Source organism: Coturnix japonica, chromosome 12 (genome assembly GCF_001577835.2).
Source record: "Coturnix japonica isolate 7356 chromosome 12, Coturnix japonica 2.1, whole genome shotgun sequence".
Classification (NCBI taxonomy): domain Eukaryota; kingdom Metazoa; phylum Chordata; class Aves; order Galliformes; family Phasianidae; genus Coturnix; species Coturnix japonica.
The window spans coordinates 8,865,709-8,891,852 of NC_029527.1; the positions used below are offsets into that span (position 1 = coordinate 8,865,709).

General features: G+C 51.0%; 3 protein-coding genes and 1 long non-coding RNA gene across 16 annotated transcripts in view; 3 read left to right on the plus strand and 1 right to left on the minus strand.

The window, feature by feature from the left end:
- The window catches only part of PLXNB1 (plexin B1), a 63,541-nt gene extending 57,360 nt beyond the window's left edge, over nucleotides 1-6,181 (plus strand). For all 8 annotated transcript variants that reach the window (XM_015875238.2, XM_032447189.1, XM_015875241.2 and 5 more), the window contains 6 exons: nucleotides 402-562; nucleotides 760-907; nucleotides 1,564-1,628; nucleotides 1,711-1,786; nucleotides 2,101-2,175; nucleotides 2,474-6,181. In XM_015875238.2, the coding sequence (XP_015730724.1) occupies nucleotides 402-562; nucleotides 760-907; nucleotides 1,564-1,628; nucleotides 1,711-1,786; nucleotides 2,101-2,175; nucleotides 2,474-2,578 (630 nt within the window). In that variant the 3' untranslated portion in view covers nucleotides 2,579-6,181. The remainder of the gene's footprint in view (nucleotides 1-401; nucleotides 563-759; nucleotides 908-1,563; nucleotides 1,629-1,710; nucleotides 1,787-2,100; nucleotides 2,176-2,473) is intronic.
- On the minus strand, nucleotides 5,804-17,148 carry LOC116654004. 4 transcript variants are annotated; one of them, XR_004308740.1, is made up of 7 exons: nucleotides 17,021-17,148; nucleotides 14,320-14,405; nucleotides 13,577-13,940; nucleotides 10,510-11,206; nucleotides 10,198-10,400; nucleotides 9,309-9,527; nucleotides 5,804-7,653 (listed from the first exon to the last, which is right to left on the minus strand). It is a non-coding gene; the product is annotated as an uncharacterized LOC116654004 (long non-coding RNA). The 4 variants fall into 4 exon arrangements; XR_004308739.1 differs by lacking the exon at nucleotides 17,021-17,148 and adding an exon at nucleotides 16,816-16,932; XR_004308741.1 differs by lacking the exon at nucleotides 17,021-17,148 and adding an exon at nucleotides 16,583-16,693.
- Nucleotides 7,193-16,810, plus strand: LOC107319738 (SRSF protein kinase 3-like). Of its 2 annotated transcripts, none has more exons than XM_032447206.1 (12): nucleotides 7,193-7,295; nucleotides 8,883-8,947; nucleotides 9,104-9,212; nucleotides 9,329-9,416; nucleotides 10,657-10,744; nucleotides 10,991-11,097; nucleotides 12,910-13,072; nucleotides 13,625-13,710; nucleotides 14,131-14,238; nucleotides 14,682-14,751; nucleotides 14,836-14,928; nucleotides 16,140-16,810. In XM_032447206.1, the coding sequence occupies exons 2-12, from the start codon at nucleotides 8,902-8,904 to the stop codon at nucleotides 16,325-16,327; spliced, it is 1,146 nt and encodes a 381-aa protein (XP_032303097.1). In that variant the 5' UTR covers nucleotides 7,193-7,295; nucleotides 8,883-8,901; the 3' UTR covers nucleotides 16,328-16,810. The 2 variants fall into 2 exon arrangements, with proteins under 2 accessions (XP_032303097.1, XP_032303096.1); XM_032447205.1 differs by lacking the exon at nucleotides 7,193-7,295 and adding an exon at nucleotides 7,653-7,985.
- A 361-nt stretch (nucleotides 17,149-17,509) lies between the features above and the next one.
- Nucleotides 17,510-26,144, plus strand: part of SETD5 (SET domain containing 5) — a 58,428-nt gene continuing 49,793 nt past the window's right edge. Inside the window, exon 1 of one of the 2 annotated variants that reach the window (XM_015874948.1) lies at nucleotides 17,510-17,665. The gene's annotated coding sequence lies outside the window, so the exon portion shown is untranslated. The remainder of the gene's footprint in view (nucleotides 17,666-26,144) is intronic. The other variant, XM_032447193.1, reaches the window with a different exon arrangement.

A 26,144-nucleotide genomic window follows, 5' to 3' on the forward strand; every position in this document is an offset into this window, starting at 1 on the left:
CCAACCCACAGTGTTGCAAGATCTCTCTCCTGTAGTAATTCCCCAAACTAGCTCTGAGTGTGTCTGATTGCCTCCTGTGGTTTGGTTTTCACAAACTTTTCCCTGGCCTCCATTCCAGGCACCTCTGAGGCCTCGTTTCTCCACTGCTGCTTCTTGCAGTGGATGTGAGGTTGTTTTGGGATCACTGAAGGGACATTGCTGAGCAAAAAAGGGTCACCTCTCATCAGCGTGAAGCCTGGGCTCTTGTCATGGAGTTATCTAGAACTGGAGTATTAACTCTTTAATAAGCCCATACTTTACATGATGTTATCATGTGGAATACCAATAACAAAATTATAAAACCATGGCATCTCTCCATTCTCCTCTACCTGTGATGACTGAATCGTGCTTGTTCTCCACAGGGCACTCTGCAGAAGTTTGTGGATGACTTGTTCCAGGTGATCCTTAGTACCAGCCGCCCTGTCCCTCTGGCAGTCAAATACTTCTTTGATCTGTTGGATGAGCAAGCATTACACTATGGGATTGCAGACCCTGAGACCATCCATATCTGGAAGACAAACAGGTACAGTCTTCCTGTGGGCCATGATGGAGGCACTGTTAATCTGTGTGGAGTTACCTGCTTGCAAAGAGACAGTGTGAAAAGATGGTTTTGCTGTGAGGGCTCATCTGGGATATGAACAGCAGTATGTGCAGAATACCCTCTAGCATGACAGCCGCTTTCTGTGCTGATAAGCTGTCATGCTTCTGTCTTCACTGCAGCCTCCCTCTGCGGTTTTGGATCAACATCATCAAGAATCCCCAGTTTGTTTTTGATGTGCAGACATCAGATAATGTAGATGCTGTGCTCCTGGTCATTGCACAGACCTTCATGGACTCCTGTACCATTGCTGACCATAAGCTAGGGAGGGTAAGTATGGAGGTAGCAGCACACAGCTGGCACAGGCTGTCTGAGCAGTGCTGGCTCAAGAAGGCAGCACTTCTATGTAATCTACCTGTATAGCCCACCTGACCTGCTCCTTGCTCCCACATGCCACTAGAGCTCTGGAGAGCAGCTCAGAGCAGACACCTGTGTTGTGAGGAGGAAAGAGTTTTGTTTAGAGTACAAGTGATGGAGGGGTGCTCTGTATTTGCAGCTTGCATCCACTTAGGATACAGAGCACATATGCTACATGGTTGCAGCAGACAGTGTATGTCACAGAATGCATCTCAAGAGTTGGGTTAGCCATTGGAAAATACTTACTGGCCACCACTGTTTTCCCTGTGCCAATAGTAGAATGGTTGGGTGGATCTCTGGAGGATTTCAGATATTGTCTGTATTGGCCAGTGTGATACCGAACTGGTCCAAGCAAAAAGGTAGACTGATAGACTGGAGATTCCAGAGGTCCTTTCATGGTCCCTCAGACTGTGTTACTAGAAGGGAGGCTGCTATTTGAAGTGCCTCTCTGCACAGAGGGCCAAAGTTCCAGATCCTGGATGAATGATGAAGAATAGAATAGTGTCACCTGCTGAGCTTTGTGCACTGCATGGTGTATTTGTAACCAGTTCTGCTTTTGTATGTTCAAGGACTCTCCGATCAATAAGCTGCTCTATGCCCGGGACATTCCTCGCTACAAACAGATGGTGGAAAGGTAAGCAATGGGTGTGGGGAGTATGGCTGAAGGAGGAGGACAGGAGGGACATGATGGTAACCGCCTCTGTACCGCTGTGCAGGTATTATGCAGACATTCGCCAGACCATCTCTGCCAGTGACCAGGAGATGAACTCTGCCCTGGCTGAGCTATCACGGGTAAATAAACATATTTACTTCAGAAATCACACTAGCCATTCATCTGTGCATCTCACAGGAGGTTAGTAATGCACAGATCATGTATCCCATCCGTGTGCTGTTCTGCTCCAAAATGCTGGTTGTTCCCAGTGGCTGCTTTGTTTCATGGTATCACTGAGGAGAAAACTGTAGTCGTGGCTTCCAGTGAGTTCTCTTTCCCATTGCTTTGTGCTGGGAGTGATTCCAGCGCGTTTCCTTGTTAGCGATGAGGACACAGGATTTGCAAGAGCAATGGTTGGATGTCACAGCTGTATCTGACTTTCTCTCTTATTCAGAATTACTCAGGTGACCTCAATTCCCTGGTGGCTCTGCATGAATTGTACAAGTACATCAATAAGTACTACGACCAGGTGAGTGTGTTCCCAACAGCTATGAGCTCAACCTTCTCCTTCTACCATCCAGTAAGACCCCGAATTAATTATTAAGAGCAGCCAGATTATTACAATGCTGTGCATTGTTTCATTGGCATATATAACTTCCATAACTTCTTGTCAATGAGGGAGGACATCATGCAAACAAGGGACTTGGCTCTAAGCAGGGGGCTGTCAGCATTTCATGTGCATTTGTTTAACATTATGATGTTTATCTCCAGCCAGCAGTGCTGCGTGCTGGACAAAGGCAGCCAGTGAGCTCTGTGTCTTGTTGCAGATCATCACTGCCTTGGAAGAAGACCCAACAGCACAAAAGATGCAGCTCGGATACAGGCTACAACAGATTGCAGCAGCTGTGGAGAATAAAGTCACCGATTTGTGACAGGTGCAGACAGACTGTTCTCCCCTGGCTGGACAGGGATGATGCCCGTCCCAGCTGTATGCAGGGTGTCCTGCTGTCATTGGAACCAGACTCTCCAAGGAGCCAACGAGTGACATGAACGGGGACGGCCAAGGCAGTACCAAGTAGAAGCGTCCTTCCATCTCAGAGAATATTTTTTTAAAGTTGGTGGGTTTTTTTTTTTCCTTCTTTTTAAAAGCAAAACAAATGAACTTCACTTTTCCTCTGACAGTCTCAGGGGATCGTGCAGCTCCTTCCTACAGATGTTACATGAATGTGCCAAGCTTCTAAATGCTGCTGTTGAAGAGCCAGGTGGCAGCACCAAGCACCGTGTCCGTGGAGTCCTTGGCCTTGTGTGGGTGCCCAGTGCTGGGAGGCTCCCCTACTGTAGCCGCTCATTTTACTGGGGATGCACGAAGCTTCCCCCTGCTCTATGGCTGCGCTGACCTCCATCTCCATCTGGATGGATTAGTGAGCGCTCCTGCTCTACTCCACCTGAGAAGCTTCTTTGCAGCAATGTTTTCACTGGATCTGGATGTTGGATGTAAAAAGCAGAGGGACCAGTGGCAAAGGTCACTTGCTGCCCAGTGTTCTGGTCTTACTGCTTGATTGCAACGTCTGCTTGGATGGGATACGTTCACCAGCATGCAGGCTTGCCCACGAGTCCACTGTAAATGGACCATCCCCTCACCCTTCCCCTTAGGACAAACTCATCATGTGAGGAGTCGGCTGTCTGGCTCATCCCGATCTCCACCGACCCAGCTCTGGATCTGTCAGAAGTTCAGGGGTTGTCCTGCTCTTCGTAAAAGCACAACAATGCCTTGTGCCACTTCCCCCTTTCCTCTGGTATCTGGTTGTTCTGCTGCTTTGAACTGGACTTGTAAATACCCTCCGAAGGATAATGTATTTAAATGTTAAAGGAGAATGTTTAACTTTGTGGCTTTGAGACAGAGCTTTTCTTGGAGAAGCATCTCTGTGCACTTCTACTGACAAACGTCTGTCAGCACTGGAGCAAAATTTTCTCCACTGCTTTGTCTGCAGGGATAACTTGTGGATGTCTCCATTGTCGTAACAGTCGCTTCCTTTTCCCCACAGCTCAGTTTGAGGCTTAGCTGTGTGTTTCTCTTAGACTTGCCTTACACCTCAGTTTCACCTCCCAGACTCTCCTGTTGTGGCCCACAGAAGGGTGACTTGGTGAGCTGTGAAATCAAGGGAGTCGTGAAGCACAACCACCACGTTCCTGAAGGGCATCTGGTGTCCTGCAAACAGCAGTGGCTGGTGCAAGGAAAGCAAGGCCAGAGCAGTTGTGCCATTAGCCCCCAGCCATAGCTGGGCAGCTCCTCTGCTCCCTCCTGGAGAGCAGTCTGGGGGCCTCACAGCACTCTGCCCATAGTGAGTGAATTCCTGTTTTAAAAGGTATCTTTCACTATCTTATCCCTCACTGAGTCCAGGCTGATGTCCGTCATCCCTGAGGCAGATCAGGACTGAATCCTCTAACACTGCCCTCAGATGGTGGTTGTGCAGGCCTGGAGGGACTAGAGCTAGATCAGGGCAGGATCACATCCCTACCTCTTTACATTGCTCATAGCAGCATTTCCAGGCCTGTGAATCAGCCGTGTGGCTTTGTGTGAGCGCTGTGCAGTTGCAGGATTTTCTCCTAAGCAATAGAACCAGCTGGTGTTGGCATCTGTTCCTGCAAAGCCGGTGCTTTCTCATGAGCTCTCAGCAGCATTCCCAGGTACTATGTGTGTTCAGAGTACTGCTGTCAAGAGATGGGTATCAGGAAGGAGGGCACTATTTGGGGTCTGTTTCTTTCCTGACCACCCCATTCCATGGAACATGTGGGAACTCAGCTTCTCTGAAACCTTTGTCTCAACAGAACTTGGTCAAATTAGCCCCCAAAAAGCTGGGTGGAAGAAAGGAGTTGGCAGTGTCTGCCGGGAGCCGTGTGCTGTAGGATGCTACTGGCTTTGTGGGATTTCCTCTCTGCTCTCCCATAACAAGGTGGCACAGGAGTCGATTCTGGATCCACCTCACGTCAGTAAGGGAGGAAGACTCAGGAGCTCTCCTAGGGATCCAGGTCTCCTGCTCTGCACTGGCAGCTCTGTGTCCCTTTGTGTCTCCTCTGCTGTTACTTGCTGTGGTCGGATGAGTTCTGTCCACACAGCTGGTCAGGCTGCCAGGGAAGCGGGCTCCACATCCTTCTTACTTCTCAGTAGTGCTCGTGGATGTTGGAGATGATTTACTTTCTCTGTATCTGTGAAAGTCTGCTTTTATCAAAGCAATAATCAAGGTGTAAGAGTAGGGCTAAACAGAAATGAGTCCTTTAACATCTTCAGTTTGGCCCTATGTGGAGGTGTTGCCCATTGCAGGGGCAGTAAGTGATGCCCATCTCTCCCCATTGCTTGTCTTTGGAGTTGTAAGTAACAGCGTCCTCCTCGCTGTGGCTGTGTGCTGCAGCTCCATTGCTGGGTGCTTAGGCTTCACCCTGTTTCTCTCCGTCCACACCACACTCCTGTGGCAAAATCCATTACTACAACAGGGTTCTGTTGCATTGAGATTTGCACAAAACAGCTTTTATTATAAAATTCCCGACTGCGGGGAAGACTTATTTATTATTTCTTATAATCCAAGTTTCTTCCAGTCTCTGCTTGGTTTCTTGACCAGCTTGTTGGCCGTGCTGGGGACAGAAGGGGCCCCTGTGATGCTCCTGCTGGCTCTGTGGTCAGCAGCTGCCTCTGCAGCATGTAAGTGCTGTGAGGGGAGGTGATTGTGTCCTCAGAAGGATGATGTTCTTTCATGGTGGGTTTGGGGTCTGCTTTGACCTGCAGTCAGAGAAATCAATTCAGTTTCATCATGGTCTGCATGAAACACCGATAACTGATTGGTATTAAGACAGATGTCGTTAGTGAGGCTGAATGTCTCCTGTGGGTATGGCTAAGAGTAGCCAGCACCCACACAATGTAGGTGTGAGAGTGCTGGCCTTCATCTCTTTGGTGGCAAACGTAGGCTGTATCTGGAAGCTTTTATTTCTTTAGTAGAAAAGATGGGTCATTTGTTTTTCAAGCAAACAAGAGGGCTTTGAGATCCTGCTGCCTGGGTGGAATGCCATTTCTTCTTCAGGGTATGCCCCAGTGGCAGCAAGATGCTGCTTGTTTTTGGTGCCTTTCTTGTCAGGATGATTGTTTTGGTTTCCAGAATACCCACTTTGTTCCTATAGCTCTTCCTCCTGCTCTTGTCCTGCTCCCTGCCCTCTTCTCTCAGCCAGGCAACTTGGTGTCTCTGTTCCAGTCCGATCTGAGCTGCTTTTGTGCCCTGCCACACCTTGAGTTCTGCTCAGAGCCCCCAGGTACTGTCTGTCTCCAATTGGAATTAATAATTAATATAAAAAGCTTGAAAAAAATAAAAAAAATCTGCATTTTGTTACATAGTTGTAATAACTGTTTGTAGATACTGTTCTGAGATGTAGGAGAATCTTTTGGTGATATCAAAGGTCTTTTTGTCTGTAAATAATCAGTTTAGAGTCCAAATGATTTTAATAAAAGAGAATTCTTACACAATAATTCAATAAATTTTAATATACAATCCACGCCACTGTGCTTAAGTCCCGCCTTCACCTATGTGTGTGTTCCCGCTGCCCTTTTATGGGTTCAGCTCTCCTATGAAGCTGAGCTCTCTCCTTTGCTGTTGCCCCGCTCCTGGCTCTATCACAGCCCCCTCCCACGATATTTATAGTGCTGGGGGCAGCAGGTGAGAGGAGAGGGGCACAAGCAGGGGGAGAAGTGAGGCCCTGGCCTGGCTTTGGCAGCAGGGCAGGATTAACCCCTTGCACCAGGGCTGCGGCTCTGCAGGCTGTGAAAGGAAACCTGAGCTGCACAACACCGGGGCCCCAGGCCAGGGGAAGGCTGAGGCTGCCAAGCTCTGCTGCACGTGGGTGTAAGGGGAATGTATCGAGTGGTTTCACTGCGTGTGGTCCTTTGCTCCGCAGTGGTGCAAGGCTGCCTGGGCTCACAGTGAGGATGCAGCCCTTTCCCATTCTTTCTGATGGAGTTGGGGGGGGGATACAGCTGTTCCTGCACTAAAACCTGCATGCAGCTGAGTGAAAGTGCTGCCAACGCATCAGAATTGTGCTGCCTTGTCCCCAGGTCTGGAGGGCCAGTGTGACTCAGGGTGCTGAGATGCCTGGAGTACAGGCAGGGTGATACATGGAGGCTTTGGGTGCATATGACCTCTGCCAAGCACAGGCTGGAGGCCGCTGTGCCGTGCAAAGACAGGAGGTGGTGCCACTGCCACGCAACCTGCTACCCTGCTCGTGGGGGGAGTGGGAGCCACTTTCCATCTCAGCAGAGCGGTAATTTTCCTCTATAAATAGCTGCTGTGGAGATGCAGCAGGGTGACGGACCCTGAGGCAGGGGACTGCACAGACAGGTGCAGTGAACGGCAGTAAAGGAAACTCATGGCAGCTGTCCTGGGTCTCCTGCTACACTGCAGCCAAGGTTGTTCCCAGAAACGGTGCTGAGATCTGATACTCTGCTCCTCAACACATCTACCCAGCGATGCAGAACAGTTTGGTTGGCTCAAGGACAACCCTCCCAAGCACCGCAGGCTAAAAGGAGAGCAGGACCAGCTGGTATCTCACTTTTGGGAGCTCCAGCACGAGCCAGATGATGAGAGGGGTGGTATCCTCCTGAGCTGCATGGTAAGTGTGCAGGGCCACAGGGGCTGAGCCCCACGTGCCCTTGGGGCTGCTTTTATGCTGTGTGGTGTGACTTGCAGGGATGCTACACGCAGGACTTAGCAGGTCTGTGTTGGATGGAGATGAAGGCATGTGTCACTTTGCTATATACTCCCCAGGTCCAGGTGCTGGGGTGCATGGCAAGCAGTGGGGCAGCTCCTTGCACCCTTCTGTGCAGGTAGAGTTGTGCAGGTGAGGTGAAGCTCCTCTGCTCCCCTCTGGAGTTAACAGCGACCATCTCAGCAGAGTGAACAGTGCATTTTTGGGCTGAAGTTCTCTGACCTGGTCCAGGCCTGCAGCAAATCAGTTGTATATGATGAAACTTTAAAGAAAGAAAAAGAAAAAAAGCTTTTAATATATCAACTGACATAGTACTTCTACAAGCACTGTTGGTTTCTTTTGTTGTGTTTTTTGGTGTTCCATTTTTTATCATAAAGCTTAGAAAAGTCTGTTTCTGTCTTCTATACCAAGGTGCAAAGCAATGCTCTTCACCCTTTGCTGGACTGTCTGCATGAGTGCAGTGGGCAGGAGGTCAATTCTCACACACCTAAGGAAGGACAGCAGGGCGCTCTGAGCTCAAAAACTCCATCAGTGAAAGTTCTGCAGCACATACGAGCTCTTAGCTTTGGCAACCTGACTGTGAAGGATTTAAAGGTTGATATTTCTACTCATGCTAATAGTCTGCTTGGGTTATTATCACCTGTCACGAGCTCTGGCAACACTTGTTCATATGAAGCTTTGGCCAGTACAGCAAGTGACATTTCTGAATTATGGAATGCTGGGTTGGAGTACCCAAACTGAGGCAGCGTAAAACTCTATTTCCATTAGCAACGTGGAGCCTGGGGGTTCTGTTTCAGGTGACTTGTACTTGAGCCAATTCCACAACAGTGCTGTGGAGTAGGGGGAACAGCAGTTGTATCCGTCTGTCTGCAGTGCCTCCATGTTTGTACCTTTTGCTGTCATAGAAACATGCTGGGGAGCAGCCATTCCCCTCCCTCGTGGCCTCTTTGTAGGGGATCATGGGACGGTCAGTAACAAATCCCTGCTTTGGCCCCAGGCAGCAGGCAGATGTGCAGCATAGCTTCTAAACTGCACGCTCTGCTTAGCACCAACATGGGATATGAGTCTCCTACTGTCAGTGGAAGCCCTAAGTTGGGGCACAGAGTGCCTTTGGCCCAGGCTAGCATCATAGCCACTGGAGGAGTCCCTGCAGTGGAAACCATTGGAAGCCTGCCCAAAACACAGGGAAACCTGAGACTTCCACCTGAGAGCCAAGAGCCCTGCCCAGCCTGCCAGCTTTCCTCCTATGAACTCCTAAAATAATCCTTACATCTCTCAAGTGCCAAAAACGTTCCTAACAGCTCAATTCCAGGTTTGGATGAAACAGATGGAAAGGAACAGGGTGAGGAAGAGCAGAGCTGGAAGAACAAATGGGAGCTGTGCACATCAATGTGTGCAGCTGCTCTGTAGCTGTCTCTTTGTTAAGGGGTAAAATTGCGCTGCCCATACTGCACAGCACAGTCCTCCACTGCTTCTGTCCCCTCTCACCAGGACCTGCTGAGGCACTGCCATGGAGGAGCAGGTGCAGGAGGACACACTGGAAGTGCAGCACACAGGTCAGTCCTCAGACCAGAGCTGAGATGATACCAGGCTCTTCCCATGCCAGAGGAGGCCACAGGGACCTATTTGGCCATTCCTATGGGAAAACAGCTGTCCTCAGTGGTTCTTTCTTTCAGGATATCAGTAATGTTTCTTGGTGATGGTCCCCACAGGAGGCCACTACCCAGTGCGGGAAGGAGAGGTGTTCAATGCACGATACCAGGCTCTGCACGAGCTGGGCTGTGGGGCCTTTGCTACTGTCTGGTTGTGCCAGGACATGAGGTGAGGAGCTGATGCCATATGGGGCAGCAGTGAAGGACAGCCAATCTGGGCAGGACATGCCCTGTTTGCAGGCCAACCTGGCACACATTGACTTACAGCTGTGATTCCTTCTGTAGGAAGAAGAAGAATGTAGCTGTGAAGGTCCTGAAGAGCAGGGAAGGCTTTGCTGAGGCTGCCCAGGATGAGCTCTCTCTTCTTCGATGTGTAGGTATCTTCCCAGGCTCTGTGCTCTTCTCTATGGAAGCGACCACTGAGTTCAGATAGAGGTATCAGTTTCATTGTCCCTGCTCCTTCTGGGCAGGTCTGTCTGAGGAACTAGGTTGGGAGATGGAAAAAGATGACAATTAAGTCACCTTTGCTCATCCATGACCCCTAAAAGAGGCACTTTCTCCTTCGTCCTGTAATGCTGTGACAGGTGGCTGTGTCTCACTTGTCCTATTAGCCCCCTTTTTTTTTTCAGCTGAGACTGAAATGCAGTAAATAAGTGTATTTCCTAGCTCAGAGATCATTGTTCTACCACAACACAGACACTGAAGCAAAAGGAAGCATCCTCGAAAACAATAAAAACCAGGACACAGCAAAAATAATATATGACATAATATACAACCCCTCAGCTCAGAAGGCTTCCTTCTGCTTTTGCTAATGGATGTGGTAATAAGGCACGTGGATCTGAGTCTCAACTGCTTGCTTTTGAAAATGGCTCGACCTGCTCGTTCTAGAAAGCTGATGGTTATAATTCTTAAGAGTTGATCTAAATGTGATGTTCCATCAGCTGTATATGAATAAAAGTCATTATATTTTGCCTTTCAAATTAATCCGAGGCCTTTCTCCAACAGGTTTGGGAAAGGCTTGGTTCGCACCTGCAAATCTGCAGGCTCTATCCAAAAGGATACGAGCCAGACTCGGTGATGCAAGAGGAAGTAAAAAGTAAATGTAATCAGAGGGTGCTTTTCTACACATCAGCACAATGTAGACCAAGCCTTACCCTTAATTTATTGCTAATTCTCTCAGAAAGACACGCCTTCCATTCAACAGAATAGAGCTGGTTCCCAGGGTCATATCCATCAGCACAGTGGTCCACACGCACAGCGCTGCCAGAGGAGGTGACTGGGACCTCCCTGCTTCCACAGCTGCTCATTTCTGTTGTGAGAACAAACCTCCTGGTGTTGGTGCAAATAGATCTGGCAGCTGCACAAAAAGCAAACCAAAATCACCCATGGTTACAGCCATGTCAAAAAGAAAAAAACAAATACATATATAATAAATATATATATATATGTAAAAAATATATACATACAGTAGCCATTGCTTTAGCTGAATCAGTGTTCTGTGGGAGCAAACTCATAGTACATTTTGCTATGAAAATATGTAATGGTACAAGAGCAGGGATACCAGCAGCACGTATATGTCTCTAATAGCAGTTCACTTGGAATTTCCCCCTCAGGTGTGCAGCATGAAGAAGAAGGATCGGGCAGGAGAAAACATCGTCTGTTTATTAGATGACTTCAGAATGATTGGAGAGAATGGCTTCCATATCCTTCTGCTAATAGTACTGCAGCTCTCGGTCAGCAAAGGTTGTGCTGGGGAGTCACGGGATAACATAAATCCAACTGCTGTGCTCCAACAAGGAGGATGAGCAGGGCAGTAGCTAGAGCAGAGAACATGGAGGTGGCTGGAGGAAGGGAGGACGGCTAATGAAACGTTTGGCTGCTCTGGTGAAGGGCAAGAAGCTTACCAGCATGTTCTCTCTATTGGTGAATCCATGACTCTTTCCCCACATATGTGCTTGGTATTCGAGGCGCTGGGTCCTTCCCTGCAGTTTCTGATGGGTAACTATGCAGCCCAGGGACTGCCTTTGCCTTTTGTGAAGAAGTCTTTACAGCAGGTGAGAAATGAACTCTGTCTGGGTGGGAGCACTGTGGGGGTGCTGGCTGGGGAACACGTCATAGTCTTCATCCTGGGGTCATCTGCCATGAATTTCTGTATGACCGCATCTGCAAAGGAAGAGACAAGAGAGTCAGTGCCAAGGGCATACAATTTTAAGAAAAACAGTAGCTATTTCTTTTGTGTGGGAGGAGAAAAAATGTCAAATTGAATATAGAATGGGAGGTTAACACAGTAATACAGGGGCAATGTGCATTACTGCCTATGCCTGTTAGTCTCAATGGATTTGGAAGGGGGTCAGGACCACTGATGAGAAGAGTCAGGGACCTGCAGACCTGCACCAGGGGACTCAGAGATGGCATTTATGTTTGTATCTCAGCAAATTACTGAATTTTCCAGCAGTTCCAGCTGCCAGCATTGGCCCCAGTGAGTTCAGCAGGGCTCATTGCTGGCTTCAGCTGTTTGCCCAATAACATCCAAGGCTGCTGAAGGTCTGCCTCACAGCTGATTCCTTCCCAGAGCTTTTAAATTGCTGGTTCATACTGAGGTTTTCCTGCTCAGAGCCAAAACTTCCTTCGTCTCCTGTAAGGATGTGGCATGCTGATCAAACAGACTGTGAAAGCTGAGTTTCTTATGCACTGTCTGTGAATAGTGAAGGAATAAGAAACCTGAGTGAGTCTAAGAATAATTAATATTACATTTTGCTGCTAGTGCCAAGGTTTATCAGAAGTCTGCAAACTTGCCAAAATGAAGATTTGCTGCCTTGATTCCTGGGCCCTTCTAGGGACACTGAGAAAGAAAACCATGTCCTCTTCCATCCTCTTTCTGAAATATCTGCTTCTTCCTTGAAAGCAGCTCCGCTGACACCTGAATAAGCTGGATGAAAATGTAGTGGTGCTAATTGATATGCTCTGTTTCACACCCAAGCCTTTTGTTTGATCTCTTATTGGTGTGAATTGTGTTTTTTTTTCCCCTTTGGATCAGCACTGGGGCAGCATTTACTTCTGATTCATTCCAGTTTAGCTATTGAAATCTTTCCTTGTGTTTCGCAGTTACCATTTAAGGTTGGTATTTCCCTGGTGCTGGTGTTCCTCCCAGAATAGATTTTGATAACGTAGAGAATATTTGCCAGCCTTTATGACTGACCAGTGTTTCAAAAGAGCAACTTAACTTCCTAGTAGCCTTTTCAGTGAATTTTCTGATAGCAAGTATTTCTCTTGCACGCACTGTTTATCTCTCCCCTGTGACGGCCAGGCTCTCCCTGTTCCACCACGAGCTGTTCTTTCCCTACATGGCTCTCTTGCAGTACCCTTAATTCCTCTCTGCATGTACTCACTCATCATCCCTCCCTCCTCCTGTCTGCGTTATGATTCACCTCCTTCTCTTTCCTCGCATGATGGGGCTCCCTCGTGTGCCATGTCAAACACCCTATAACTGACTCCCAGCTTCCATTCCATTGGTAATGCTGTATTATCAGATAGGCTTGGTGGGCTGAAGACGTGCCATCCGTGTGAACAAAAGCTGCTTTTCAGGAGACAATTCTGCTTTGTGATTGCAGAGCCTCTTCGTAGCCCTCTGCTGTCCTATTCCAACTCTCCAGGCCTGCCCATCTGTGCTGGCACCTGGGCACTCTCATGCTGTGTTGTTTGCCAGATCTTTGTGCCCTGTCTGTGCTGTATGTGGGTCTACGGTGCTGGCTGTCCTCAGGATAAAACCATTTGTGCCTGCTTCTACAGGACCACTCAACACTACTGCTCTTTGTTCATACATTATCTGCCATGCTGTTAATCTAAGTGCTGTCTGGCTCACACAGGTGCTTGCAGGCCTGCAATTCCTGCATGGGCGCTGCCGGATTATCCACGCAGACATCAAACCAGAGAACGTGCTGCTGTACGTTCATGACAAAAGCCTCCCAAGGTTTCTGCTTGATGCTGCTGACTGTGGCCAGAGAACAGATTTGAGGCTAAAGGCACCAGGTGAGCACTGCGACTTTTACTGCAAGAACAGACTTAATATCCTTTCATACTTTCAACTACTGGATAGGATACATACCGACTGGTCTGACCAAAAAACTCTATGACACATCTACTCTTTTATTTCCTGAGGTTTGTGGGAGACTTGTATGTATTCTTTGAAACCTTTTGAGATGTGATTTATTTTCAGAGAATGATGTGAAAATATGGTAAGCCATAGGGCTGGAGAGTTTCTCAAGGGATTTAGTCACCCAGCAATAAGACTCTTTCATTTCTCCCATGATGTTCCCATGATGTTCACTCCACTGCAAGCTGCAGTTTTCCATAACGTTCTCCTAGACCATGACTGGTTAGCAGCCCATCCTTTGCATTCCCTCACAAATTTAGAGTGGCATTTTATTGGTGCTAAAAGGAGCCCCCTGCATAAAGCATTTTTGGATTGCTTAGGTTGACAAATGTCAAAGGCAGGTAGGTCTGCATGTACCTTCTGTAGTCAGTGATGCGTACCTGCTGGTTTGGAGAAAGACCTGATTTCTCTCCCTCTTTTCCATCTAGGAGGCGATCCTGGCAATCAACTGGAAGATGCTGATTTAATGAGCATAGAAGTGAAAATTGCTGATCTGGGCAGTGCGTGCTGGACAGTGAGTCTGCTGCAAGCCTTGGTCCTGTGACAGTGTGAGATGCGTTGCACTTCCATCCTTCGCACCTTCGGTGTCAGTCCTTCCACAGCTGAGCAGTGGAGGGTGTGCAAAGTAAAACTGATTCCAGACGTTGTATTCATCACTCCCAGCTCAGAGCTGGGCAGTGTACTCCAGAGATACGTCAGCTTTGGATCTTTCTTCAGCTTGCAGTTAGTCTGTAAGCCAGAAATCTGTAATCAAATGTTGGGAGGTAAATTTAGCATGGTGCCAGTGGGGCTGAGAACGGGTCTGATGTCTCCTGCATGCATTTTACTACACACACTCAGTTCTTCCTCGTGACTGCATGGACAGCTTGTGGCCACAAGCATCACTGTTACTCATTTATGGAAGCTAACCAAAGGGTGTTTGTTTCTGTTACAGTATAAGCCTTTTTCTAAGGAGATACAGACCCAGCCATACCGTGCCTTAGAAGTGCTGCTTGGATTAGACTATGGCACTCCTGCAGACATCTGGAGCACAGGCTGCCTGGTAGGGCTGGAGACAGCACTATGTATGTGTGGAAGACAACTGATAGTGGAAGGTTCAGGGTAGAATGTCCTCAGCACCCACCTGCACACTGCATGCGGAGCACAACTTCCTTGCTGTTGCTGAGTCAGAGGAGGAAAAGCAGGCTGTCTGCACTCCTTCACTTTGGACTGAAAGATACATTCACTGTAATTAGTTCATGCTTAAGGCAGTTCACATTATAAGTATGGTGTCAGCTCATGTATTTGACTGAAGTAGGCACAGACTGGTTTCCATCCTGATGGAACTAAAGGTGCTGCTGCACAATGGTGCATCAAAGCAACATGAACCTTTCCATGTTTCAGTATCAGTTTTATGTGATAGTGCCAGTTTCCTTCCTATCAGAGTTCACAAGGAAGAAAAACTCCCCGTTGGTGAGTGAATTAACAGTGCTACTCCATTTCTAGGCATTTGAAATGGCAACCGGGGAGTGTCTGTTTAATCCTCAACCTGGGAAATACTTCTCCAGAGATGATGGTAGGACTCCATCAGTTGTATTCATTTCACTGGCAGAAGCATCGTATGTCTGTATCTAGACATGTTTTCTCTTCCTCTGTCCAGATCACGTTGCTCGCATTATTGAACTCCTGGGAAGGATCCCTCCCCAGATTGCTTTATCCTGGAACAAGTCAACTAAGTTTTTCAGGAGGCCGGGTAAGAATCAACCTATGGTAACCACCCTCAAAGTGACTGTGGGTCTCTGATACACTCCTACTCAGCTACTACTGTAAGCCACCGAAGTTATATTACACAATGCAGGCTACAAGCAGGGACAGAATAGAGGTGATTTCATAAAGCACAGCAACACTTCCCACCCTGCCACCTTTACAATTTGAACGTTCCAGCATGAATGCAAATAGAAAAACCTCAAAAATGGTCATAGCAAATATCCGACAAGGGAAAGATTTCTGTCCTCCCTCCTTTTGAGCTGGAGAGAATGGAAATGAGGACAGGAAACGGCTACATGGCAGGAAAGCTGTGAGTGTGCAACTGGCTGGATTTCACCCATTCACTTGCAGAGAACAATGATGAAGAGGAATGGGACACTCATATCCTCTCATCCTTCCACCGTGGCTGCTATTTTTAGTCTTCTGACCCAGCTGTAATGTCTTTTCTGTTTTAATCTCCCCAATTCCTTTGACTCATTAAGCTTGAAATCGTTGTCTTGGACTTCAAGGCATCACCTAACTCCATCCTAATGCAATTTATCCCATTCTCCTCCTCATTCATGTTAACCAGCCATACAGCCTGTCTAGGTACAGTTCCTCTCACGTTGCACACTGTCTACACTGTGCTGTAGACCAACAAGCACCTCCCTGCTCATTCAGCTCCTTTGTTCATTTATTCCTTCTCTGGTGCTCCAAAGATGAGTCAAAAACAGGCCTTGTTTTATATTCATTCTCCGTGAGAACCAAGCTGGCCTAACCACACATGCCTAACCTGAATCACTGCCTTTACACCACATACGCTGAGGGACAAGGCTCACTTCCTGGTCAGTAATAGCACCTTTAATCTCACGGAGCGAGCAGGCGCAAAGCAAATTAAATGAGTGGCTCATGTCTGTGGCAACAATGCATTGTGGGTTGTGCAGAGGGACTGCAGGAATGACTCAGGTGTTACTATACTGATGTTTCATTTGTGCTTGATGCGTTCACATCTAGTAAGTGAATGGAGAGGCCCCACGCGTTAACTTGTAAAGGGAATGTTTGAAACACTGAGGAGCCAAGTTTAGGAGCGCAGGTAAGTTTAGACATAAGACACACGTGGATTGAGCCCTCAGGATTTGGATGAGTTGTGTGAGGTGAGGAGCAACATCCTCCTGCTCTTTGGGGTGTAATGAACACACTGTGCTTATGCACTGCCAGGTGCCCTCCTGCGGATCTCCAGGCTGGTTCCCCGCAGCCTCCACACCATCCTGACGGCCAGGCTCAAGTGGAGGAAACACGAGGTGCCTCCATTTACCAGTTTCCTGCTGTCGGCGCTGCAATACGCCCCTGAGAATCGCTCCACGGCCGCTCAGTGCCTGCAGCACGCGTGGCTCAGCGCCCCGTGACCGGCCCCACGCGGTACCGCGGGTGGGAGCCCCCGGAGCGGCTCCAGCCCTTGTGGTGCCGCCTCCCGCCTCCCGCCTCCCTCCCTTGTGGTGCCGCCCCGCTGCACTGCGGTGGCCGCAGGGGTGGCGGCCCCGGGCGCTGCGCACAAGATGGCGGCGCTGCGGGTCCCCCCCCCCGCGGCCATTTCCTGCCCGGGGGCGTCGGTGCGGGATGGGCGTGAGGAAAAGGGGGGGTGTGTGGACACGGAGACTCACGGCGGCTGCAAGGACGTTCCGTAGGAGCTGGGCACCGCGCCGTGTGCATTGCTGCGGGTCCTTACACACGGAGACGCGGCGGGCATTAAAAGGACGGTCACCACATCCCTCTTTGCCCCCTCGGATCGTTCCTATCCCCGCTCCGTTCCCGTGCAGGCGGTGACCTGCACAACGAACCCCCCCATCCCGCTCCCTCAGCCCCGGGGCCGCCCTTTGTCCCCCCCACCCCTCACCTCGGTATGTCCCGCATGGGGCGGGTCGCTGCCGGCCGAGCACAGCGGCCCCAACATGGCCGCCCCAACATGGCCGCCATGGCCGCCCCGCCCCCTCCCCCCCGCGGCGCGGACGTGCGGATCTGCAGGCCCCGCAGCCGGGGCACTGCGCATGCGCCGTACACCTCCCGCCTTGCCCCCTTCTACACACTCTACTCGCTCTCACCCCGCGCATGCGCAGCGCCGCGCGGCTGCCGCCCAGGAATGCCGTGTTCCCGCGTCGCCCCTTCGTTCTGCCACGTGTCCCGACGCGGGACTCACCCCGCAGCGCGGCGCCTCGCACTGGGAGGATCCCCCGCCCCGCCCCGCCCCGCCCCGCCCCGCGGCACGTAGCGCCATCCCGACCGCACGGCACCGTCCCGACCCGCCCGGCCGCACCGCGTCGGCGCTGGCGTATTCCCGCCCTCCACCCGGTTGATCGACAGGTCGGCGAGCCAACGAGACGCCGCGCCCGTGAGGCGAGCGGCGGGGCGGGCGGGCGGCATCCAATGAGGAAACAGCGCGGGAGGGGTCGAGCGAGGAGCCGGCCAATAGGAAGCGAGGGGAGGCGGGGCGAGCCGTGCGGCGGTTGGCGCGGCGCGGCGCCGTGGCAGCCAACGGGGAGCGGGAGGGGGCGTGGCCGGGCCGCCCCTGGCGCCGGCGCCGGGGATCCCCGTGCGCGCAGTGCCGTTTCCGCCCGGCCCGGGGAGCAGCCGCTGCGGGGGGAGGGGCCGAGCTGCTGCCAAGGGTGCGCTGCGCCGGCCGAGCAGGAAACGCCGTGGCGGCCAGCCGGGCCTAGTGCCGAGCGGGGCCCGGGGAACGGGCCGGACAGGTACGAGTGGGGCAGCGGGAGGAGGGAGCGTGCGGACGGGTGTGCGGTACCGGCGGGGCCCGGAGCGGGCCGCTACCCGGCACAACGCTCTGCCGCGGGGCTGCTGCTGGGGGAGGCCCGGCGTGGAGGAGCGGGCCGGTGCTATAAGGCCGGTGCTATAAGGCCGGTGCTATAAAGCCGGTGCTGTAGGGCCGGTGCTGTAGGGCCGGCCGGGCCGCGGGGCTTTGTGGGCGGTATCACGCCCCGGTCCTGCCGTGCTGTCCGGTCCGTGGGCTCGGTGCCGCCCGCTCGTGCTCTGCGGCGTTTTGTGCTTTCTCATGGTGCCCGGTCTCGCCCTGCCGGGGCCGCGGCCACGCGGGGGGCCGTGCGCTGGCAAGGTCACACCGTCGGGCCGCCCTCGGGTGTCGTTGTGCTGCGCGGCCCCGCCGCTCTCCGCCGCCGCCGGGGGCACCGCATCCCCTCCCAGGAACGACCCCCGGGGGGGCTTTGCCGCCTCTCCAGGGGTTCCCAGCTCCGTGCCCCCGGGAAGGGCCCCGGCCCGGCCCCGCCGCGGCCCCCGGCCATTATGTAACGGGGAGCAGCTCCGAGCCTCGCCTTTGTGCGGGATGCGGCCTCGGAGCTCGGGGCCGCCGTGTTCCAGACTGCCCCCCCCCAGCCCCCGCCTTGAGGCGTTCTAGAACGGCTGTGCCTTAAGGCCCGAACCCAGCGAACCCATTTCCTTCCTTAGAAAGAGGAGATTTCCCTTTTCGCTCGTATAGGAAGCACTGGGATTTTATTCTTCTTTTCTGTTTTGCGGTTGACCCAGGAAGTCCCCGGCTCCGGGGTGACAGCAGCGCTCCGGGTGCTGGGTGGGAGCCGGGGCAGGGCTGGTGCTCCCCCAGCCCCCCATAAGCACAGCGCTGTGGGTAGGGGAGGCCTCGGGTTCTTCAGGCCTGTCCCCATTGCCATGAGCAGAAGCAGGAACGACAAACCCATCGAGGTGCCTTTCGCCGTCATTCCACGTCGGGTGAAATAGCAGAATACGGGCTGCGAACCCTGGGTTGCCCTCTGCGGATATAAGGATGTGTGTGAAAAGTAGGGCAGTGAGGATTGATAGGATCTTCCAGTGAACTGAGGGCTGCAGTCTCCTCGCCTCTGAACTCCGGCCTCCTTCCAGCCAGTCGCAGAGCCAGATGCTTGCCTTATTGTTTGTGTGTCTCCTTCCTCCCCTTCCACCGGCTGGGCCCCACTCGCCTTATTGACTGGAATTTCTGCTGTGCGCGGTGGGTGTGTGCGGCAGACACCAGCCTGCGAGTGCTCAGAAGGGATTTTCCGTTCACAGAGCAGGGAACAGTCAAACTAATGGCCCGGCTCAACTTCAGGGCTGGGATCGGGCTGTGGGCAGAGGAGTTTCCCCCCTCTGCTGCCTGCAGAGCACCATTTATCTGCTGCTGCTTGCAGGGCTGTGTGGCACAACGAGCTGCCGTGCTGCGGTGAGACGTCCTCTGCTAATGGAAAGATTCCTCTCCTTGCTCAGCTCGAGTGCTCGGTGAGGGAACAGTTTGCAGGAGGCCATTTTTGACGTGACTGTATTGTGGAATCTGCCAGCTCCCATCCACACACTGTCTGCTTGAATGTAATAGCTTCCTTTTTTTTTTTTTTTTTTTTTTGGTTAAGGAAGAATGAGTACCTTTCCTATGTGATTAACCACCATTTGGCACTGGGCGCTGTCTGGGTGGTGATGTGCTGCTGGGATGGAGCTCAATATCCCAGTGCATTTGTTAAAGGTGGAGCTGCTGGTCGAGGCGTGCAGGATGTGACATGGGAACACGTTAGCGTCAGTGCCATCTTTGGGAACCACACCTCACGGGGAGCCCTGCTGAGCCCTGCTCCATCTCAGGTCCTGGCCTCTCTTATCAAACCCACAGCGCTGTTTTCTGGAAGCAAAAATTCCAGGAGCAGGATAATGTGAGAGAGACTGAAACGTGCTCTGAAATGCTCTTGGCTGGCTGCAGCCATGCTGAGGGTGTGGAGCTCCGAGCAGCCCTCACACATAGAGCACCAGCTGGGCTCCAGCCATGGTTCTGTGACTGCACCAAACCCACCCAGTGCTGGGGCAGAGCACAGTGGGTCAGCAGCAGCAGGTTGGGATTACTTGGCGGTACCAAAACCATCTCCTTCATTGAGTAAAACACAGCAAGCCACCTCCATTGCCCCTTAGCCTTTGTTCACTGTCTCCCTGTGCGTTGTAATGGGGAATTATCTGGTGCCTTGCATCCTGTTGAATAAGTGACGCCTCTTTGGCAAGGCCCTGGCCTGCTTTTTACTGTCATATCCCAAGTGACTTGAAAGCAGCGTTCCTGCTGGTGTTGTCTGAGATTATATGGCCTATAGTGGCGTGGTGAAATCCCAAGTATATTTAATCCCCTTATAGAAAATAGAGTACTGTGTGGCAGCCAAATCTTATTTTGAGAAGTAATAGGTCAAAGTTGAGACATCCCATTGCAAAGAAACAGCATTGAATGAGCATCTTGGAGCCCACAGAACCTTGTGCACCGCAGCTGGGCAAGAAATGGAACCCATGAGATCAGCTCATTTACGAGGTGCAATGCATTCAACAGAGACCTGAGTGCACAGCGCCCAGCTGTGCTTTATCAGCCTGCCTGGCCCATCACGTCAGTCTTTTCCTTCTGGGCTCCCAGGCTTTTTCCAACTCACCTTGGATGATGCGATGAGATCAAAATGTTTCTATCTACTGCAGCAAACAGTAAAACAAACGTTATGGGCACCCAGAGTTTTGAAGGCTCAAAGATCATTGTTCTCGTGGCACTGTTGCTGCATTACAAATGCACATTTGTGTTCTTACCCTGGTGCTGCTTTTGTGTGTAGTTTCAGAGCCGAGCAGCGAGCTCTCGTGTTACGCTGCCTGCATTAAGGTTGCAGTCGGGTGCTGTTCTTTATGCGAGACGTAGCAGCAATACTTTTGTTGCAAGTGTTGGATGTGTGCATCTATCTACAGCATGTGAGATGTTGGATCTCAGGTGACGTGAAACGAAAGCTGTTTGATTGAAAAAGGAATGTATTTCATAGCATCGTCCTTTTGGCTGTTTGTTTTTCACTCGGAATTAAATAAAACCCCGCAAAACCGTGTGTGTTAAAGCTGTTAGGGATTGAAGGCAGCCTTTGGCTTACGTGACTGCTTGAGGTGAGGGTTAGCGCGCAGCGAGTTTGCACTTAGGTTCTTAAATTAGAGACAGTTTTGTATAAATCTGGCTTAACGTAAACCTTTTGCTGATTTTGATCATGGAAAGAGCCTCAGACTGGAACTCAGCAAGAGTTCCACCTCTTGGAATTCTGGGAGCTGAGGTTTTTTTCCACTTCTGAGCTGCTCAGTGAAGTTTCTGGTTGCTCCTTGGTGCTTTTTTCCCCTAAGATTCACTATTTTGATGGCAGTTTCCCAGTATTCCTGCAGCCCCTGGCCCTGCTGAGCAAGGAGAGCGTGTGCTGCTCCTGGGCTCCCCACGCTGTGCTGGGGGTGGGACTTGCTGAGCCCTCAGCGCACCCAGAAACAAAGCCTGCAACTGCTCCTGGTTGAAGTTTTGGCTGTAATTAGGAAAGATGCTCTTTGTCTTGGAGGATGAGCCGCACAGCAAATCAGGAGGTTCTTGTTCATCAGCCCCTTCCCCTGCCCGAGCTGGTGGTGAAGTATTATTTTCCTGCAACAAAAATAGCTAAAGGGATTTTTCCCTCGCTTCAACTGATGAGTCTAAACTTGAAGAACTGAACAATCGTGCGGTGGATCCCAGCCTGAACCCGGGTTTTGTTGATAAACTCTATAGGAGTGTCAGTGTTGTTGTTTAAATTGTAACTCTGTGCCTTTTTGATTGGCGTATCTGGTTCAGGTGCTTGAACATAAAATAATTTGGGAAAGAGAAACTTTCTTGTTGAGTTTTGTTTTCCTCCTACCAAACTCACACAATATACTTCAGTGAGCAATCTGGGTAGTGATGTGCTCAGGCTTCAAGGTGGGAAAGCATAGAGGAGGACTTGTCCTTTGTTGGACTGTGAGCAGTGGGACTGATTGCTTTTGTGGTCCGGAATCCGATAGTCCCACACTCACCCAACCTTAAGAGAAAGGGGGAATGGAGAGGGAGGGACTGGGAACGGTGGCATTGAGAAATAGTCAGGAATTTGGCTTTTAGAGTGAAGTGTGGAAGGGGAACTGTTGTTTATGCTAAAGTTTAATCCGTATAAACTTGATAACATAGACAGGTCTTGCATTCCTCCCCGAGGGTCATGGAAGGGCTAAGTTTAGCAAAGGGGAGGTATCCAAAGCGGGTGGATCTGTGCAGTTTTTAAGACTTTTGACTTTTTTTCTTATTCATCCCATTCTAAATGAGGTTTTTTTTCCTACTCATAAACGGTCTTTTGAGACACAGTGTGAGTTAGTTTTGAAAACAATGCTTAAGCCCTCGAATATTTCCAAGTAATTTTAGAGCAGAAAGGTCACGGCGCTTTTGATGTGTTCATATTTAGAGAGCGCTTACAATTGCAATCATATACATTGACAATGAGACGCTGTCTTCTTTTGGTAGCTACTCGTTTGCTGACTCAGGCGTGTTCCTGCCGTCCTTATGGAGCCCATGGTGCGGGGCTGGGCTTCCCTTTGCAGCTTTATTCATTTACAAGGCTTAGCTTCTCGGGTGCTGCGCTGCTGGCACAGGAGGCAGTGTGAGGTTCTGATACTGGGAATCCTCTTGTCTTGGAAGCGAGCAGTTTGAAATGCAAGCCTTTGATAGGGAAGGAGTAGGAAGGAGATCTCTTCATCAGGCTTTGTAGCAGAACATATCCGTTGGTGATGATACAGTAAAAAAAAAACAGGCTGCAGCTCAGTGTTTCAGTTAGTCAGTGTCAGATAATGCAGTCTCATGGTTGTGCATAGACTTTGTGTCATGGAAATAAGTGGCTGGTGTTTTGGAGGATTGTGTTGCATGGAAATATTTGGATAAGGAAGCCATGCACGCCAGCGGTGCTCAGCATGGAGGAGGGGAAGGAGCTTCCCTGGGAGCGAGTAATAGAGCTGCAGAGTGGTGCTGCTGGGGGGTGGGAGCATGGGGGGCACAGCATCCCAGGGACAGGGGGGCACAGCATCCCAGGGACAGGGGGGCACAGCATCCCAGGGACAGGGGGGCACAGCATCCCAGGGACAGGGGGNCACAGCATCCCAGGGACAGGGGGGCACAGCATCCCAGGGACAGGGGGGCACAGCATCCCAGGGACAGGGGGGCACAGCATCCCAGGGACAGGGGGCACAGCATCCCAGGGACAGGGGGCACAGCATCCCAGAGACAGGGGGCACAGCATCCCAGCGTGGCTCTGGCCCAGCTGCACAGCGCAGGAGCAGGATGGTGTTTCTCAGCATGACCCTCTTTCTCTGTTCTGCCTCGGCCTGAGTTGGATCTAGAATGAAGCTGCTCCCTGGATGGCCTCCTCAGCTCAGCTGTTGGGGAGGGATGGGGAAATGAGAGCGTGTCCTTGTTTACAGGCAGGGTGGGATACACTGGGAAAAGTTGGATAAACACATGGGAAACTGGAATGTGCTGGGGTTTCAGCATGGATCCCTTCAAATGTCAGCAGATCTCCCCCTGGTTTGCATTGCCAATGTATAGGCGCTTGTCCAAGTGAATTGAAGAATATAGGAATCTTCTGAATTTGTTTTGAACTTCAAGCTTTCGGTTAAAGGCACTAAACCAAATGATTTCCTGTGTTTTAGTGGCATCAGGTTGAAATAGCTTGTAATCATGCTGCAGGAATGTTCTCAGTAATGAGGCTGTAGATTAACTTTCGCCACAGCAGAGATCTGGAAGCTTCCTGCACCTACCGCCCCAGTGAACTCGTGAAGAGGAGGTGACTGCTGATCTCCTTAAGCAGGATCTGCCTGGCTGCAGAAGAGGCTGCAGATTCAGAGTTACTCTTGTGGCCTCATGAACGTCAAGGATGTTGGGGATCAAGGCTGCCTGCTGGTTAACAGGGAACAAGGACACTTGTGGGCTAAGGTCAGGTTCTGAGCTCCGCAGTTTCTCTCCAGCTCTGGCATGTTCCTGTCCCGCAGCAGGCTGTGCAGGCAGGCTACCTGGCAGCACCTCCCTCCTGGAAGTGCCTTCCTGCTGGCTGCTGCTTGCTGGCAGGGCCAGGCCAGCACCGGTGCAGCAGGGATGTGGAGGCCGCCTGACGCTGTGTCAGCTGAAGTCAGCTCCAAACTATGGCAGCGCTGCGCCCTGCGGGGTTACTCGGGGTGAGGCTGCGTGACACAGCCCAGCACATCCAGCCTGCTCCTCCTGCAGTTCTGCCTTTGTCTGCAAGCTCTGGTGCTTCTCGGGTCCCTCTTCTGAGCTCACCCAGCAGAAAGCTGCTTTAGTTTTTTTTTGGTTTTGTTTTTTCAAGTTTTGGTTTTTGCTGGATTTTTCTCCTTTTGCCAAGATAGTGAATTGAATTGGCTCACAATGAGTTTGACGAGCTTCCAGAGCTCTCACAAAATAAATAGGGGAGAGCCTCTGGGTGGAAATACGGAGGATGTAGTGGGGAGTGACAGAGGGGAGCAGGACTGGCTCCGGTGGCTTCCCTCTGCTACCCAAGGCAGGTGAGCTATGGGATGTGTAGAAATGTCTATGAGGAGAACACAGCAAAGCTTGAATTCAGCCAAGGCTGCATGCAGTGGGGATTTCAGTGCCATCTCTTTAATATGGAGAACTTGGTTCAAGTGCCATCTTCTTGATGTAAAGCAATTGGCCGCATGCTGCACATCCCTGTGTGAGCTGCAGGCCGGGCTTCTCAGGCCTTATATGGTGGGACTGGGGGGACTAGTGGAACTCAAGGCAGCATCTTGGCCATTTGAGTTGGAATAAAGTGATTTAAATGTTAACATGTTGTGGCACCTCTGAGCACATACTGCTGTCCAAAAACTCATGTTGGGCGTGAGTAGTGTGTCTCATGAGCAAGAACTTTCATCTTTACGAGAGTTCTTGTTAAGGGTTATCCTTTATTTCATGAAGACCTGCGCAAATAACCCCAAATCAAAGAACATACAGTAAGTGAAGGTGGGAAGTTTGATCAAGCAGCAGACTGTTATGTTTGGGGTGCACCATTCCCAAACCTGCCCCTTTTTGCCAAGTTTTGTCAGCAGGAAGGTTTGTGCAGAAGTCAGAGCAGCCCTGGTGCAGGTCAGACATGAAGGAGATGCCATGTCCTCCCAGTGGGGCTCTGTGCAGGGAGGCTGCTCTGCGGTGAGACGTTCCTGGGCCAGAATCCCAAGCTGGCAGCAGCCCTTGCACACACCGATTTGTCTGTGCTGTCAGAAGAACGGTGCTCGGCTGCCAAGAGACAGAGCACAGCCTGGGTCGGAGGGCTGTGAGGTGGGTGCAGAGAGCTTGAAGTCTGTCATTTGGCAGGGTCTCTTCAGCCATTGCAGGTTCAGAATGTCCTTAGTGAAAATCTGAGAACAGAGTGTGCATTGAAATCTGCTGCTGGTTTGCTCTTCCCTTGTTGGAGGTTGGGGCTGTTGGCTTGGAACTGCGGTCAGCAGAAACATAGCGAGTTGCAGCTGGGGAAGGGTGCATGGCAGGAGAGGGAGGAACAGAATGGCTGGGCCAGGTGTTGGCACTGCTCCTCTGGTTCTCACAGAGCTGCATGGAAATGCAACAGTGATCCTTTTGCTTGAAGGACCAAACATCCCTTTTGCCCAGAGGAGATGGATGGGGGTGATTTCGGAGCAAAGGGTTGTGAGCAAAGTTTGTACCTTCTTTGTTGCGCCTGTAGTGTCAGAGTTTAAGGCTTCCCTGCTTTCTGTGAGTGATAGCAAAGCAGGCTGCTCCCACGAGAGTCACTGTGTTGGGGCAACATTTTGAAGGAATTCTGATGCTTTCAGTTTTACTTGCGGAGAAGGTTGTGAGGGAGGAAATAAACGGCCTTGACACATATTTGAAACGTGATGGAAACTTTTCTGTGCTCTGTAAAACAAAATTACCTGGGTTGTTAGGAAAGATGGTTTTACTGAAATAGCTTGTGGGTTTAAAAAGTAAAAATTGGTCTCTTGAACAATGGGAATTGCTCTGGAGTTGTGGTAGCGTTCAGAAGGTACAATTCAGCTTAGGTTAAAATCTCTGCAGTTAAACTGCTGATCTCTGCTTGTTGGGATGGTGCCTCTTCTCCTGGATGTTCACCAGCCTGTGAGGGCTGAGAGCAAACAAGTGAGGTGGCTGTGGCAGGCAGTGGGGCAGTCATCTCACCCATGCCAGGCTCATAGAATCATAGAACAGCTTGGCTTCTGGGAGGGACCTTAAAGATCATGTAGCTCCAACGCTGTGCTGTGGGCAGGGCTGCCAGCCACGAGTTCAGGCTGCCCTGGGCCCCATGGAGCCTGGCCTCCAACAGCTCCGGGTTGGTGCTCTGCAGGTCCCGCATGGCCCTTTCATGTCTTTCAGCAGTGCAGCAGAGCAGTACT

What these genes read in the sequence shown, in the direction of transcription:
- LOC107319738 (XM_032447206.1), top strand. Translation starts at nt 8,902, where the DNA reads ATGGAGGAGCAGGTGCAGGAGGACACACTGGAAGTGCAGCACACAG. An exon ending in ACTGGAAGTGCAGCACACAG is followed by an intron (nt 8,948 to 9,103) that starts GTCAGTCCTCAG and finishes TGGTCCCCACAG; the next exon opens with GAGGCCACTACCCAGTGCGG. An exon ending in TGGGCAGTGCGTGCTGGACA is followed by an intron (nt 13,711 to 14,130) that starts GTGAGTCTGCTG and finishes TTTCTGTTACAG; the next exon opens with TATAAGCCTTTTTCTAAGGA.